Source organism: Ailuropoda melanoleuca, chromosome 1 (assembly GCF_002007445.2).
Source record: "Ailuropoda melanoleuca isolate Jingjing chromosome 1, ASM200744v2, whole genome shotgun sequence".
NCBI lineage: Eukaryota > Metazoa > Chordata > Mammalia > Carnivora > Ursidae > Ailuropoda > Ailuropoda melanoleuca.
Genome location: NC_048218.1, coordinates 134,103,950 through 134,122,942, shown reverse-complemented (window position 1 = coordinate 134,122,942; position 18,993 = coordinate 134,103,950). Strand labels below are relative to the sequence as shown.

General features: G+C 33.1%; 1 protein-coding gene across 1 annotated transcript in view; it reads left to right on the top strand.

Annotated features, from left to right (window-relative positions):
- Positions 1 to 18,993, top strand: part of PCLO (piccolo presynaptic cytomatrix protein) — a 378,386-nt gene that overhangs the window by 258,858 nt on the left and 100,535 nt on the right. The window contains 1 exon segment of the mRNA XM_019798053.2: positions 9,435 to 9,560. Within this exon segment, the coding sequence (XP_019653612.2) occupies positions 9,435 to 9,560 (126 nt within the window).

Genomic DNA, 18,993 nt, shown 5'->3' with positions numbered 1-18,993 from the left:
GAAGTTTTTTCCTGCTCCTCTCCTCAGTCTTGACTGAGAATTGCTAGTTTCCCACACATTTCTTCCGTCTTGATGGTTTCTTCTTTTAATGGCCTAATTGCAATCCCGCCCATCACTGTCCTCTCTACAAGTGAACAGGGAAATGGTTGCTGGATGTGCAGCTCTCAAACCCATCCCTTCTGATTCCAAACCAGGTGCACTGGTGCTAACCAGATAGGAGATGCCTTGCTATTTGCTCATTTGGAGCAAGAATGTGGGCTTCACTCTGGCTTTGCTGTATTACTAGGTGTTGCCTTTAGCATTTACCTTTGTGAAGCTTCATTTTCGTCGTGTATAAACACAGGGGGCTTTGCTTGTTTTTTTTTTTTCTTTTTCTTTTAACATCCAAAGAGATAATGTAATTTATAAGGATTTTCTAAGAATAGAATATAATACAATTGTATTATTTTAACACCCTTATCTTTGATGCATTAGCCCCACGGAGAAAAATAGGTGTTTTAGTATTTATCCATTCAGTATTCATCCAATTATGTATTGAGTGTTGTCTAGATGCTATATGCTTGTTACACCTACTATACCAGAATCCCAGTATTGCAGAACTGATACACAGAGCTCATCCTCTGTTTTTGTGGAACAAAAGTTGTTTTTTTCATAGCCTATCTCCCTTTCATTCCTGCCCTCTGTCACTGCTCGGTCACTGTGGTAACTACTATAAACACAAATGTTCCACAAGTTTTGCTCCGAAGATAATGTCCACATATATTGTGTGCACAGAAAACTCAGGGTACAACTTTTATCTTTGTATTCATTTTCTACTGATGTGTAACGAAGTACCACACATTTAGTGGCTTAAAACAGCACACATTTAATATCTCACAATTTTCTTGGTCAAGAATCCAGGCACAACTCAACTGGGATGTCTGGTCAGGATCTCACAAGGCAGCAGTCTACATGTTGGCTGAGCTTCATTCTGTTCTGAGCTTGGGAATATCCTTCCAAGCTCCCATGGTTATTGGCTGAATTCATTTCCTCCCATTATGGAATAGGGCTCCCCATTTTCTCCCTGGCTGTCAGCCAGGCCACTCTCAGGTTCTAGAGGCTCCTCAGCATCCTGCCCTGTGTTTCTTTCGCCTAACATCACACACGTGGCAGGTTACTTCTTCAGGGCCAGCAGAAAACTCTCATCTTAGTTGGCTAAGATAATGTCATCGTGGTAATGACTATCACATTACCTTTGTCAGACCCTGTTGGTTAGAACTAAGTCACAGGTTCCTCCTGCCCTCAAAGGGAGGGGGTTATTCCGGAAGTGACTCATTGGGAGTCACGATAGATTACATCTGCCACAATCTTCTGTTATCTCGAGAAGTACAAAAGGAATGCTGATTGCTAAGTTTTGAATTACAGTAGTATTTTTCTTCCTACTTATCTTTTATTAAATAAGACTGGCACTTATTTTGGAAAGCTCATCATAGCATTGCAGAAATATAAATTTAAACTGTTCTATTTCCACTGACAGCATAGGGTTACATGAGTGTCTTGCGATAGAACAGTTTTCTTTTACACACATAGTAAATGACCCCACTCCCAGACCTGGACTGTCATCATGTGATCAATATCTAAACAAGTAAGTGTTAAGGCCATATCTATAGGGGCGCCTGGGTGGCTCAGTCGGTTAAGCTTCTGCCTTATGCTCAGGTCATGGTCTGGGGATCCTGGGATCGAGCCCCGCATCGGGCTCCCTGCTCAGCTAGGCACCTGCTTCTCCCTCTCCCTGTCCCCTTCTCGTCCTCGCTCTCACTGTCTCTCTCTCTCTCTCAAATAAATAAAAATCTTTAAAAAAAAGGCCATATCTATAAACTGACCCCACCCTCTAATTTTGTGACATCCAATTTTATATCAAAGAATTATTTCATTTTGGACCCTAAGTGCTGCTAAATGAATTAAGTTTATTTTAAATTTCCTTTTATAGGAATATCATGCAAAACCCTCAGGTTTGGTCTTTATGATTATAATTTTGCATTTGCCTTAAATAAGCTAAAATAAAGAAATAAACCCAAACCCATGTGTTATTGAATGCATTAAGCATGATTTTTTGAGTATGGCAGTCCTGGGAAATTTTCTTGGTGGGAATTATTTCTGAAGTATTTCAGGAGAAAGAAATCCTATGCACCTTTAATAAAATTACTTTATCAGTATACAAAATATCTTTTATTTGAAAGATGTTGCTCAACAAAGCCAGAATGCCACTGTCTTCTGATGTTACTTGTGACATTTTTATATCTATGTGTATAATATTTTATATACATATGTATATGTGTATATATTTTGAAGGTATGTGTGGGGTTATTCCTAGAAATTGTATTGTAAGCCCTGAGGAGTGATTGTGGGAGCAACTGAAACATCAGCAGTGTCCCTGTTCTCGGGCTGTTGAATGCAGTGGCCTGGTAGCAACAGGTTCCCAGTGTCTCCTAGGGCAGGGCATAGATAAGGAGCTATGAAAGAAAATAACTCAACTTCCCTTCCTGCCTTGGGTAATAACTAGGCAGACACCCCGTTTCTCCCTTATCCCATAACCCCCTCCTTGTGTGCCCGTGCATAAGGGCGGGTACAGGCCTGCTTTCCAGCTTCAAGATAATTGCCATCCCTTTGTATTCCCTCCCCATGCTTTGATAAATCTGGCCTTCCTTTGCTGATAAAAGAACGAAACGAAAGCTATGTGCAGAATTCAGCTGCTGCTACTCTCCCTTGGAGAGGCAGCCCTACATGACCCCTCAGATTGGTGTCTGAGAGCATTATTTCGGTGTGCAATGACAGATAATGTGTGTATATATACATATATATATATAATCTTTTATATACTTATGTGTATGTGTGTATATGTATGGAAGATATGTGTGTGTGTGTGTATATGTGCATATGTATATATATGTGTCTTCCTTATTTCCCATACCAATGGCCATTTCAGTCACATGGCAGTCCAACTTGGGCCCATTTCTTCTAGTATGATGTGAGTATGAATAGCCTTTTATACGTGCTTTGTGTAACATTTTTATCTTACTATTGGTCATATTACATTAGAAAAGATGATGTAAACTTTTGTTCATGGGTATGTGACAAAAATGTTCTTTTTGAATCCTTCATATATGTAAAGGATGGTGTATTTAAAACTGGGAAAAAGAATGCTACAGAGCAATTGACTGGATTAGGAAAAGCTAACAGGAATAGTTGAGTATGTAATTTGCATGCTGAGGTTTAGAGTCAGATTAGATTTGGTATTAAGGTGGTGTTTCCATTTTGATGCTTCCAGAAACAGTCAAGTAGGGATTGCTATTAAGGCAATTGATATGTGTTGTTGTATTTGTAGGAATGTTTTTCTCATAAAGAGCAAAAATTAGTAAAAATAAAGAAAAATGGTGAACTAATGAAATATTCTTTGGATCTTTATGTTCAAGTATTAATGAATTAATGTAGCATTGGTAAGAACACAAAGGAGAATTTTTATGGGCTTTTAAATATAAGTTGGTGTATTTTCCTAAGTATTTACATTGATAATATATAACCTAGAAATTAGTAGGTGAAAGAATATAAAAATAAACTTCTGCAGCTTCACTCAGGAGTATAATTAATGTGTAAACTATAAAAATAGATTTAATTGAACTATCCTTTGAGGCCTTTTCCATTATCTTCAGTACTTTATTAGCATTAATATTTATATAGATAATCTTTCTTCTTCAGCCCAACTAATGACATGACTAAACTGTAATATATCATTATCCTGCGATAACTTTATTGTGAATAATAAACTCCATTGATTTAAGGACTACTATTCCTAAGATAGTGCGTTCACTGATAAAATTTTGCTTTTCCTTGATGCTTAGATGTGGCTTGTGATAATGTCAAAATGAACCAAGTATTTTAATTTTGTCTAAACTTAATGGTCTACTGGTTACATCATAAATATTTCGTATATTAAGATGAAAATAAAAACATTTTTAATACTTTATGTAACATGTTAATATACATATAAAATTAAAGTAGATTTAAGCTTTAAATTTAAATGCAAATATAAAGGTTTTTCCTTAATATGCTCATGTTTATTTTATACACAGTTTATTTTATTTGGTTTTTTTATTTCAGCTTTGTTGAGGTATAATGGACTTATTAATTTCTAAGATATTTAAAGTGCACACTGTGGTGATTTGATTTACATATATATTGTAAAAGGATCCCTCCCATCTAGTTAATTAAAACATCCATCATCTCATGTATTTATCTTATGTATGTGTGTGTGTATAAGAACATTTAATTTCTACTCTCAGCAAATTTCACTTACACAATACAGTGTTACAACCATAGTCACAGTGTTTTATACTAGATCCTTAGACCTTTTCCATTTTATAGCTAAAATTTTGTACCCTCTTACCAACTTCTCCTTATTTCCCTGACTCACAGCCCCTGGCAACCACTTTTCTACTCTGTTTCTATGAGTTTGACTTCTTCCCCACACATACATGTGATACCATGCAGTATTTGTCATTCTGTCTGGTTTATTTCACTGAGCATAATGCCCTCAAGTGCTATCCACCTTGTCCCAAATGGCAGGATTTCTTTCATTCTCATGACTCAATAATATTCCATTGTGTATATATATACATATATATATCTTCTTTATCCAGTCATCCATCAACAAACACTTGAGTTGTTTCTGTATCTTGGCTATTGTGAATAATGCTGTAATGAACATGGTAGTGAAGATAACTCTTTGAATCCCTGTTTCTTTTCCTTTGGCTAGATAACCAGACCTGGGTAGTTCTATTTTTAACTTTTTGAAGAAGCTCTACGCAGTTTTCCATAGTGGCTGTAACCAATTTACATTCCTACCAGGGTTCCCTTTTCTCCACATCTTTGTCAACACTTGCTATCTCTTATATTTTTGGTAATAGCCATTCTAACAGATGCATAGTAATATCTCATTTTGGTTTTGATTTGCATTTCCCTAATGATTAGTGATGTTGAGCACATTTTCATGTACCTTTTGGCCATTTTTATGCCTTTTTGGAAAAATATCTATTTAGCTCCTCTGAATATTTTTATATCAGATTGTTTGTTTGCTGTTGTGTTGTATGAGTTCTATATATATGAGTTTATGTTTTTATATTAACCCCTTATCAGAAATATGATTTGTCATTTTTTTCCATTCTATAGGGTGCCTTTCAATTTGATGGTATCTTATGAATCCCTTAATCTATTTTCACTCTTCATTCTTTTTTTCTCTTTGCTCCTCTTCTTAGATGACTTCCACTGCCCTGTTTTTGAGTTAATTATCTTTTCTTCCACTTCTCTGGTCTGATATTAAACCCCTCTTTTTTGCAGTTCATATATTTTATTCTTCAGCTCTGTGATTTCTGTTTGGTACCTTCTAATATATTCTGTTTGTTGAAATTTTCACTTTTTTCATGCATTGTTCTGCTAACTTCAGTGAACATCATTGTAACCATTATATTGAACTTTTTATCAAATAACTTCTCTCTACTTCACTGAGGTCCTTTTCTGGAATTTTATCTTGTTCTCTTGTTTGGAACATATTCCTCTGTTACTTCAGTTGTTTTGACTCTCTGTATTGGTTTCTAAGCATTAGATAAAACAGTCACCTCTCTTAGTCTTGATGCAATGGTTTCATGTAGGAAATAAACATTATGATTCAGCCCGGTCTGAGCTTTTGGTTGTCTCTCAAATCTTAGTGATTGTCCAAGCTGCCTTCTTCGTTCTTAATGGCTCCCAGTAGTTGAAGGTATGCCAAAACCTGTTTTTCTGTGGGGTTTTTTGTTTGTTTGTTTGTTTTTCTCATTGACCCAGTATGTAGGAGTCACTCAGCTAGTTTCTGGATTTTTTTCAGAGGGAATTGCTCCACGTGTAGCTGTAGATTCGGTGTGTCCATGGGACGAGGTGAGTTCAGGAACCTCCTATGTTGCCATCTTGGCCTGGAACATTAAACGTGACCACATAATAGTATATTTACCTCATAATTATAATAAAGACTTAAAAAGACTGGTACATTTAAATATAATCCTAAGGTTATTAAGGTAATACTTTTTCTTAATGATTTTGCTACATCCATCATTGAACTTCTCTTTTCTTAAAAATATTCTCTACATACTTTAAAGGATTTCTGAAAGTTAGATTTCTCTTTAAGACTTCTTCAACAATATCTCTGCTAATATGTTGTGAAAATACTGTAACTTTTGACAGTCTTTTATTAAAGCTTCTGTGTTTTCTTGGTGTCTACTGGTCTCTCTAACCTGCTGCACTGTTCACTTGAGCAAAACCACTGTATTTTCAAGGCATCTAACTAAGGAAACATTTTATTAATGTTCTTAGGTAGAATATAAATAGAGAGGCAAAAGGAATTTATATTGATAAAAATTTGTCAAAAGTTGAAAAACATTGATAATATAAACATCATTTATCAAGGACCTTTCAGATATGAGCATGTCAGTTAAAAATTAATGTTGCTTCTTGAATTTACCAAATCTTTTATTAAATTCTGCAATGTAGATTTGACTTGGGGTGTTTTATTTTTATAGAAGTATTTTTGTTAAATTTTTCTGCATTTAATACATAAAATATCAAAGTGCGAGTATAGAAATGTGAAATCAGAATGTCCAGATTTAAATAATTAGAAATCATATAAATTAACTTTATATTCATTATGTCCAAATTAGGATACATGTAACTACTGTAAAATAACCAAAAACTGTTATACTTTCTGAGTCTTTTTACTTTCTATCATTTTATCACAAATTTTAATATTTCTATGCTACTTTATTGTATACATGAAAAACATAGCAGCAACCATGACATCAACCAGAGCAACCATAATTCTTGAAAATTTAGTATGTGCTTGAAGTGGTTTCTTTATATATAAAATTTCGTTTCTCACAGTATTGTCATGACTGAACATTACTTTCATTTTACCAAAGATATTGAGGCTTATAACATGTATTTAGAAAGTGTTTTGAGCATTAGAATTCAGTAGTATGAGGCTGTATTTTACAAAATTAAATAAGTATTATATTGTGCTACTTTATGAAGATGGCTGTAATTATGATTTCCTTCCACTGATCCTTTACTACAGGGTTTTAGAGTGTACTCAGTCACCTAAAATCAAATGGTACTAGGGATCCAACTACTTAACTCTTAAGACATTTTCATCTACAGAATGGAACTGTAACCAAATCTTTAAAAATAGTCACTTATGCCAATTAATAGAATTTAGAGTTCCACAACTACTCTTTTAGCTATACCTTTACAAGGTGTAACAATTCCATGTGTAGATCCTAAGCATATGGCTGTGCCCTATAATATATAATGCTGAAATTGTTTTTCGTGGGCTATGTTTACATTCTCCTTTTTAAGCTTAAAAAGAAATAATTAAAATCAAATGCCTTGAGCACTCTACCCTACTGTACTCTCCTATACCTAGCATTGTGATAAATTTTGATATAAGCTATGATCTTGAATATTTGCCTATACACTAAGGAAATGTCATAAATCATCTTTTAGGATCTGAGACTGACCACATCTTAAAATTGCTCTGGATACACTGACCACATTAGAAATTCAGTATCTGTGTATGTTTTTATGAAAAGTTTAACAAGTGGCAAAATACAGCTCTGAGTGGTTGAATCATGGAAAGTGAAATCAAGTCTTTAAGAAACTATTTTTATTTTTTACAGATAAATTCCATGAAAAAACCCGTTAATTATGGCCAGCTATTTTAAAATCCTCATTTTGTAATGTCCAAAATGTCCTTCACACACTAAAAAATAGGCTAAACTAATTGAATAAAGAGTGGCTAAGAACTTTTCTTCATCTTCTACCCTTTATTTGTATCTGTCTGATGTCTTACTGTAGGATCAGTCCTGGTGAATCCTTAAAGCATACTGTCTAAGAACTCAACTGTTTCTATGCAGACTTAGTTGAAACCAGGTCATATATTAGTTGATGTTCTGTATTCACCCAGTTATATTCAATGTGTATCATAAATTAATCTCTACTCATAGTGGTAGCAATGGACCAAGAACCTGGTGACAGAAAAGCTCCACAAGTGGGACCAGAGAATGCTAGTATCTTATTTAACTCTGACCCCTTGACAACAGCAGGAAACTTAGATGCATACAATTAATTTCTTTTGTTTTATTTTTGTTTTGAGGCTAAATCTTCAGAACACTTACACTGGTAAAGAAGTAAAAAGAGGGAGACAAGTAGAGAGAGAGAAAAGAGGGTAAAAACAAGGAAGAAAAGGAGAGGGGAAATTCCTTTGGAACCATATTACAACCTGAGAATGATGTTTTACCAAAATATACTAGGTAGATGACAGAAGGATTTCATAATCCAGTGTTACTGGTTGTTGAATGTTTGTACTGTGTTAATGCTGACTACAGGGATTGTTTTTGAAGAGTAAAGTGGGAAGGGAACTGAAACTATAAGAGAGTTGACTTTTAAAATTTAGAGATTTTGAAAGAGTTGAAAATGGTACTTCAATCAGTGAAAGGAAAGAAGTTTAATTTAAAGAAATAATTGTATCTTCATTTAAGAAGAATTATTCTGCTTTCTTTTAGTACTTTTATTTTTAAATATCCTTGACATTGGTAAAAAATATATATCTGGTGCTGTATATATATACACTTGCTAATTTTTAGCTGATTAAAAAGAAAATATGAACTTAAAACATCAAGTTCATTTCTGTCTTAGTTTTCACATAATAATCATTCTCCATCTTTTTCTCCAAGTGATTATTACAGAAAAATGTGTTCCGTGAAATAAAAAGTTTACTAAGTTCTTCGTCAGTGAAGAATAATTTTATTGTGCCTTGCAGTAAGTGCCATGCTAATGCACAGACAGTGTTAGTCAATGAGTTAAGGCTAAAAAGTGAATAATAATTAGTAATTCACAAGTTATAATCGTGCTTTCATTTTATCATTTGCAATCATATGCTTGGATTGTGTCTTCTCAATTTATGATAGCAATAACTGCCTTTTTAAGTGAAATGCTCCTCAATTTTGTAAGTGAACTGTATGCTCTGGAATTTCTTATAGTGAAAACCTCTACATACTATATTTTTACAAAGTATCTGGTCAAAAATGGACAAAGATATTTGTGTCATATCTTGATGATATGGATGAATTTAAAAAAAAACATTTTTTAATATCAGGTGATTTATCATACATTCTACCAGAATCTCAGAATGTCCTATTTCATATCAACTATTATTGAATTCAAAATAACATACTTCTGTTATTAATGTCCAGTCCCAATATTCATGTTGTAGATAGCTTCTGGGTACCAGAGCCCACTTGTTGTCCACCTTATAACTTGTGATAACTGTTGTCCCTTTAAATTATGACTAATAATTTGCTAATTTTTCAATACAGGTAATGGATTAGGAATTAGAATTGTGGGTGGTAAAGAAATCCCTGGACATAGTGGAGAAATTGGAGCCTATATTGCCAAAATTCTTCCTGGAGGAAGTGCAGAACAGACAGGGAAACTTATAGAAGGTAAGAATAAGGATTTCATAGTAAATTAAAATGAATGTACTCATATTAAATATATTTTTAAGTTCAAATGTAAGTTTCGTCTTTATTTACTGCCTAGGTAAACCTCTGTCCTTATAGTTAATTATAAAATTTTGGTATAGTAATATAAAAGAAAATGTGTTCACAATTATATTCATTTTATTTTCAATCGCATTGTCCTTTTGGCTGTTGGTTTGCTATGGGATTATCTTGTTTAAGAAACACTGATTAGTCAATATTGTTTACTGACTTGGGCAATATTATTTAAAAAAATACTTTCATCATTGGGATTGATTTTTTATAAATACTAAAAAAAATTATATTGAAATCAGAACTGTAAAATACCAGATGATTCAATACACACTAAATTCAGGTCAGCCAACTATGAACAGCCCATAGACCAAATTTATCTGCTGCTTATTTCTGTAAACAATGTTTATTGGAACACAGCCAGGATCGTCAGTTTACATGTTGAACATGGGTATTTTCCACTACAATAGCAGAACTGTATTCATGACAAAGACTAAAAGGTGTATAAAGACTAAAATATGTACTCTCTGGATCTTTATAGAAAAAATTTGCCAACTCCTGTGGTAGGTTACTGTCTACTTCTAGATACTATACACCATATTACATTAAAAGCATTTCAAAAAATGAACTTCACAGGTGTATCGAAAGGGCCATAAAAATATATTTTATCACTTTCTTTCAAATGTTATAAAATGCTTGATTTTCAAAATTCATAATGATTATTTTCACTTGTTAATTAAATGTCATTCGCATTTTCCAAACTCTAACATATAGTTTACAAGTTTTCAATTATATTGCTTATGATGAATATTTTTTATCATAAAATAACCTCAACCTATCATTTTATTTTACTCAAAATACTTATTCGGAAGTTTTTTTTCTGTCATTTCATAGTTTTACAAAATGTAGCCTATTGCTTAACATTTAATTATGCTAAAATGATTCACTGTCATTTTCCTAAATGTATTGGAACCTACCTAAAACGTCCCTGGGTATTTTGATAGACTGTTAGAATAAATAAACTTGAGGCATTATTGATTCATCACAGTGTCCTACTGGAGCCAGCTTGTACCAATTCACTAAGATATGTTCTTCCCAACTTCACATTCACTGACATCACCTTGATGGCTTGAATTGATCATGATGGGAGTATTTAAAAAGTGAAAATAGATAAATGTGAAAATTAGGCCTGTTTTGTTAGTTTATTTGCTTGTTGGTTTTCAGAATGCCAGTTTACCATGACATTCCCTAATATGTAACCGAAAGCATATTATTACAAATATTCTAATGTCATTCATAAAACAGGAAAAGGTAGGAGAATTAGCCAGATAGCTAAAATAAGGTAAAGACTATGTGAATCAAGATATAACAATTATGAACGGAGCACTGAGTCTGTATAAAGTGTCTATGACTACAATCCTATCACGCCTAACGCTAGTCTTCAGGTGTTGCAATCTACTTAAGCTATAGAAATTTACACCATTTTTTTAAAATGAGACCATTTTTAAGAATGGGTGAATGTGATCATTTTCATACAGCATACTCCAGAAGGAAATGTATATAATGTTTTTATTTTAAAATAAAAAATTGCAGCAACTGTCTGTGGTATGGTTTTGCAAAGATACTTGAAGAAAGATACTCTTCACTTTATTTACACCATTGAAACTGGGAAATACTACAAATCAAGATGATTTGAAAAACAGTTTCAGTGAAGCATACTGTTATGAAATGATACTCTTTGTACTTGGTAGCTTATGTGGCTATTTTTAAGTTCATAAATTTAAATTTAAAAAATAGATATAATACAGATTAATTCAAGAGAGAAAATTGAAATGAACCTAAAATTTTATATGCTCAAACTGCTACAAAATTTCTCATCCTTTTAGGAAGAAGTAATTGTCAGTCTACCTATTTGGTTTGAGTGGGAAATCATTAAAAGCTACACACATATTATTTAAGATTTTATTTTAATTATTTATTTAGTAATTCTCCCAAAGATTTGCCGAAGTGCCAAACCAGGCCCTTTCAGTGAGCAAAGATCCTCTGGTTGGAGTCCAGTTCTTATAAAATGCACACCCATAATTTGTTATTTATGATTTCTAGCTTTGCTTTATTTACTCTTTCAACATAGGTCTTTAATAAAACACTTGATAGTGTTCCTTTCTATTAGATTCATTATGCTGTCTTGGTTCAATAGTTAGATCCTGTTTTTGAAACATTTAATATTTTAAGGAGTTACTTTAACATACAGACCATCCACAGGCTATACCTGTGTTCTGTGCCACCAGGCTAAAATGATAAAAGTTTATTCCTTTTATATGCAAAGATGAACTAACTAGAAGGCCATGAGTCCAAATGGGAATCCACAAGGACTCATCTTGTTTGACCAGTATATTTTCAGAATATGTATGTTTATGTATATGTATTTATATTTACATAGTTTTTGTTTTGTCTGTAACTATGTGCTTTATTCATACATTGTATCCTTAGAGCCTTCACCTTCAATCTTTGATAGATTATCATAAAATTTCAGAGCAGTAGATTGGTTAAAACACAATTTTGATTTTTATGCCTGAGGTAAGGCTTCACTATAACAATACCAAGTGTATATCACTGGAGTCTAGTGGATTTTTTAATATTTAAAATTTTTTGTGACCATCATAAAATTTTATTTATTGAAGGCAGTAAAGATGGTTAATTCACCATAGTTTAAAATTATTTTCTTTCCTAAGGAAAAGTTATATGTATATGAATAAATAGATAAAATATATGTTTGTGTGTATGTAACTGTATATCTCCATCTGTAGAATGAATACCAGGGAGACTTAGAAATTGATTTGATGTCTTCCAAGTGTACCTTTCTGAATTTCTGAATACAAAAGTATGTACACTGAGCCTTTTATGATTTAAATTATCTTCCAGCTGATTGAAAACATGAATGACATTTGGTTGACCATAGAATTCTTAGACTGTATTTTTTTCCCCACTCCATACAACGAAGCTCTTGCTAAAAAGCAGGTTGACCTTACTCTTTTTTCTAAGTTTGGTTATTTCTCCTACAGTAGGCTTTTCAGACTCATCAGTGTCTCACATGCTTACACTGTTGTAGCACTCAATGTCATGGATTCTGATTGTGTTGACTTTTGGAAGAGCAAGAGTATTTGCAGTTTTCCTCTAGCTTTTTATTCTCTGGATTTGTGCATTTAAAACCTACTGACCAGTCATGTAGGTTTTCCAATGCTCATAAGCCAAGTGCTATTCTCAAAGTACTGACTTATATAATGAAGGGGGAAAAAAAAACCCCTATACTTCCTGAAGAAGATTTTTATTCATTGTTTTTTGAAAAATCTTTCTGAACAAGGTTGTCTATCTTGTTAAATAAGGTAGGAAAATGATGTGTTTCTGAATGCTGATAATTAGCAATAATTATTATTGCAGAATCATTAGGCTATTTGTTTTTAAGCACTCATAATAGAGGCTTGTGCCATCCCCTGAAATTAAAAAAGCAGTTAGGGAGCATTACGTTAATCAAAATTTCCTGAGCCAATCTTTTAGTTTTACAAAATTCTGTAATTTTCTGAAAGAACTTACACAGTCAGATACTCGAGGGAAACTAATCTTCCACAATCTTAATACTTATTTCTCTGCAACATTACTAAACATTCTTAAGCAAATACCAGGCCAAGAATGATATTTTGCAACCTGTTGTTCTTCCTTTTAATGCATAAGGTCAGTTTTCTGTTGGAAAAAAAAAGATGACGACAAAAATATCTGCGGAACTTAACTACAAATTTAAGTTTCTAAAGTGCCATTTCTTGCTCTTTGCTTTAGGATTAAAATTTTAAACAACTTCATATCAACAGTGTTGAGGCTGTGTAATGCTCATCAGTATTGGGGCTTTAAGTGGTGTATGATATCATCTCATTTTCTCCTTTGATATTGTTATTTCTCTTTGAACTAATTTGAGCATCTGAAATTACACTTGAATATACGGACTTTGAATATATATTTAAAACTTGCCACTTCCATTTTAAATTTTTATTTTTAGAGAAATGATTATAAACCTGATTCATAGTACAATATCAATACAAGGTTCAGTATAATCAGTACCTTAACCAACAGCCTCAAAAAATTAGATGCTTCCTCTGTAATAAACTCTCTTTTCTCTGTTTTACCTAGTGAAACCTATTCGATATGATTACAATTTTTGAATTCATGACATCCTTTATTAAAAAAAAAAAGAACTTTCCTTAAAAATAACTGTATGTTGTTCTCAGATCAAAGTACCAACCATTTCCAAATTTGAGGAGTCCATAATACAATTATCTATGCCTCATGACAAGCAAAGACTTTGTTTTATTTTGTTTTTATCTGATGAAGACCAGGGTCGGTTCTGTGTTCCATCCATTTGTGCAAATGTCACTTGTGCATGGATCCTTTGTGTCCCTTAACAATGAGGTTTTTTCCCTGCATACCCAGTGCCCAGCACAGTGTCAAATAAAACAAGATTTTAAATAACATATATAGATATGAGTGTTAAATAATTAATTTTTGATTACAAATGTTGTATACTAATTGAGATGTTACTCCTCGCAGGATTTTGTGAAGCAAATAATAATACAGGTAGTCACATTCTACTGTTTGTAAAGAACCATGTACATTTAAGACAGCATCTATTTTTGGTTAATTACCATTTTTGATTACCTTTTCAGGAAAAAAATGTACAAAATAGAAACCATTTCCTCTGGGCACACATTCTTACAACTTTGAGCTTAACTGCTCATAAATTTACATAAATTTACTCTAGGCTTTTGGGTTTTATTTTGTTTGAGTTTTTCTTTGCTTAGAATTTAAATTAAGATCTCTGGAGTGGGGGGGTGCGATATTGGATTGTTACTGATACAGAAAAAAAAAACAACTCGTATCTGGAAAATGCAGCACAGCTCTGTGCGGTGGCAGAGTGTGAGGAGAAGATTTTTCTCTGGCAGTTCTTCTCTGGCCCAAAAGCATTGTAAGAGGGTGAAGGGCACAGAACAGAGGAGTTTTAAATTAGACATTAAAATCTAAACTCAAAATAGCAAGTGCTTTGTGGAAATGTTTGTTGCCTGACACGTTTCTGATTTATTTGCACTTAAATGGTGAGTGTGTTTTGCTCTCAGTCTTGTGAATTTTACTAAAACAACTCTGTGGTTGAATGTTTCCAACTACACAATAACCACAAAAAGTCAGGGTTTGATGGTCTCTGATTCATTAGAAGAAGACATGTTTTTTCTCAGTCTGAGCCCCCTCCCCAGTCAGGGAAATTACCTTTTAAGCCTCACACAGCTTATTCACACTTTTTACCTCCTCATTTCTTGAGATGCCCAGCTGAACATCCCACACCTTCTTTTCCACCTTCCTGGATGGGAGCGGGTCTGGGGGAGCTTCTCAAAATTTCATGGTTAGATGTATGCAACTTAGCACTTAAGGGGTGCTGACTTGCAATTTTGATTACAAATGTTTGAGTGCACAAAAAAACAGAGAATAATATGGCAGACCTGTGTAGCCATATACCCACCATATTTATTTTATCAACATCTTGCCATATTTTTTCATATTTTTAGGGGAAAGGGATACATATAAGTCAATTAAGACCTCCTGTAGTCACCTGTCTTGTCCCAGACTTCCCGTACTATTCCAGAATAGATTACCAGACCTAATTTGAGGTTACTCTTTCACTTGCTTTTCTTCTTCACAGTTTTATGTATGTATTCATAAACTCTTCATATCTTGCTTGTTTCTGAAATTTTTATATAAATACCTTCATGTATTTTTGCAACTTCTCTTAGTCACATGAAATTTATACAATTTATCCAAAGTGGTACATGTGGCTCTAGTTCATTTATTTTCACTATGGGGCAGAATTCTATTATTGTACATCTCTACCATTCTATTATTGTACATCTCTATTGCAATTTAAACATTCTCTGATTATTTGAGTTATTTATGAGGTTTTTTTTAACTATTTCAAGCAATGCTATAATTAATTTTTTGAAGCAGTCTCCTTATGCACATGTGGAGGAATTTCTTCTACAAGTTAAATTTCTGGTTATAATGACTACCTTGTTAAATAATGTAGGAGAATGTTGTATGGTTTTTTCAACAGTAGTTGATTTTTCCGAGTTGCTGTCCACAGTGTTAAGATGTTTTTACATTTGTGAGTAGTAAATGAGTCTCCTTGTTTCTCTACATCTTTAGTCCCTTTCACTAAATTTTCTTTTTCAAATGTAATGTGGGATGGTGTCTGTTGTTTTTGTTTACCTTCCATTTGGTACTGTTGAATGTGATAATATTTTATTAATCTTGTTAACTCTTGGTTTTTTCTCATCTGCATTTTGCCTGTTCTTTTGCTTATTCTTTAATTGGATTAGTTTGTGTGTTTCAAATTGAATTTGAGGGAATCTTATATATTCTGGTAATCCTTTGTCAAGTAAGTGGGCTGTAGATGTCTTCTCGCAGTACAGGACTTGTATTTTTTGTTTGTCCTTTTGTTTATTTTTACACAAATTGAAATTTTAATATGGTCAAGTTTATCATTTTGTTTCTGTTAAATTTTATAAATGTTCTGTATTGTTTAGGAAATTGTCCTTGCCCAAAAGCCTTAAAAATTTTGCTCTGTATTTCCTTCTAAAAATCATAAAATTTTTCTCACTTTTCACATAATGTCCTGATAGACGTAGAATTAAGTTGTTTTAATCTATTTGTGGTCTGAGTAGAAACTCTAATTTTTTCCCCCACAATAAAGATAATCAGTTGTGTGTGCTCCATTTATTGAATAGTGTGTCATTACTCCCAGCGATCTACAGTGCTCCATCAGTCAGATATTTAATTTTTTTTTATACATATGTGGGTCTTTTATGATATCTTTTTTCTAGTCTACTGGTCTGTTGTCTATCCAAACATCATTGTCACACTGTTTTAATTATGATACCTTTATATTAGGTCCTGACACATGGTAGGTACCATACTACTGTTCTTCAAAATCCTCTTGGGATAATTCTTAATGTATGACCTTTCATACACATTTCACAATCTTATGAATTTTCATGAAAATTTCTGTTGAAATCTGATAGTGATCGTATAGAAGGAATAGATTAACTTGGGGAAAAATATATCTTTTTATACTGAGTCATGACTGTTTGAGTCTTAAATGCATTAACAATACTGGACCCTTGTCCTACCTAGAGATTTAATAATCGTATTCTGAATCACTACAATAAAATAAGTTAGGACAGTAAAAAAAATACACATAGCAATTTTTCAACTTATTAACAATTTTGTATCATTTTATATCAACTTCTAACAATATTATATCCCCAGAAAAGGCAGAGTAGAAAATGTAAATAAAATAAAATTTTGTTTAGAAAATATAATGGGCCAGATGTAATCCTCCATGTACATATCATTGGTTCTAAGTTTCATTTAATCACTGAAGTTCTTGAACTCATTCTACAATTTTTTTTTAGTGTTGTATATCCTAATAGTGAAATACATTATTGACATGATACTTTTAAAATTTCATCAATTTCTATAAAAGAACAATAAATCCATAAGAACTAAATAGCTTCTATTCAATGAACCCAAAACAATCATTTGATTTTGAAGATAACTTGTATCTATATTATTATTATTGATGATTAAATAAAATTTGTTTGGAAGATTTTTAGAAAGCCATTTGGAGCCAAGATAGGAATATAGTGTTAAGATCTAAATGTAGCTTCAAGAACCTTTTAATGAGTCAGCAGGGAGGTAGAATAGGAGAGCCAGAGTTTAAAACCATTGATGTCCACTGCTTGCTTTTAGTTTTACCTTGGACTGTAGGGAAAGTTAGCTTCTTCTCGGTCATTATACCTGTAAACAATGAATTTATCTTTTGTTCATCTGTTTGTTATTCTGTGAGGAAATATGCCTGTAGCATAAATTCTAATTCATGGATATTGTTAAGTTCTTAGTTTCTAATTGTTTCAGTGTAGGTGATATTGATCCAGATAGCTAGCTGTTTGTAAAGATGATTTGACAGGGTTTGTGGCAAGAAAATGCTGTTGGCTTTATGGTTGACTATCAGTGATTGGTGTGAAGGTGAGGCTAGCTGTTTTTGGAGTGGCAGTGTTGATGTGAGAAGTTGGCCTCCGGAAATCCTTGTTATGAAGAAGTCTATGGTAGGAGAGTTAATTCCAGTAGTATTGTTAGAAGACGCACTCCTGTGTAACTTAAGGGAGAATATTCCTAGGCAAGAAAGTCTCTATTTCTGCTTATGCTTTTTTGGCATATGTTACAGATGGCATGGCAGTGATCAAGGTTGGAGATCAAGAAACACACCACACAGATGAGTGAGCTTCCTTGTTCTTGGTCCTGGGGGATTACCAGGTACGGATTGGTCATTAGTATGAGATTTCTCAAAATTCCTGCAAGCTGGTATGTCAGGCACACATGACAAAAGATCACATTTCACGTTAACACAAAGATTTCCTAATAAATATTTAGGAATCTATCTTATGGAAAGAAAAATGTAAGCTTGGGGCACCTGGACTGGTAGGTTGTCATGTATTATTTCGGGATGCAGTGATATCAGACTTACTTTGTCAGGACATTCATGATTAGCTGTGTTGCCAGGACAAAGAAATATATTTATCTTTTTTATCCACTTATTTTGAAATTAATCAGAGGAAAAGTATGTTTGAGTCATAATATTTCTGATGGGGATATCAAGAAAACTAAATAATTGTCCTGTTTTGTACATTTTTTAGTGTAATAATCCATACCGTAATCTGATTGCTTTTATTAACAAGGGTAGCGTACCTTGAAATACTTATGTATGTTCAAGCAATACTGCTTCTTGATGAACAATTGCTTCTATACTTAAATTTCTGGATTTCTCTAGTCAGTATGCCGTTAAGAGGCTACCTTGTAGTGTGTGTGTGAATTGGAGTGGTTATTTTGGAAGCAAGGATGCTGAACTGTCTTTAATATTCATACTAGATCTTTATCAGCCAATGCTTCAGCATGTCCCACATACACAGACAATGTTTTTCAAGTCAGACAGGTCAGGATTTAAATTCAGCTGTTGTACTTGACTGCCTGGATACATTGTTTAACTTTTAGTAGCTTGGTGTTCTCAGTAGGGAAATTTAGATAATAATAGTCAGATTTAGAAATAATGTACCAGAAACATTAAATATAGTGTTTGGCATAGTGTTTTACATAAGTGGAGAAAAGATCATGTTTACTTCTACTTTGGAGATCTTTGATGGTAAGAAGCATATTTGCTATATTAAGCTTGAATTCTGTGTCCCTTATACCTGCCCATGTGTAGATAATTGACCATAGTCAGTTCTGATCTCTGAAC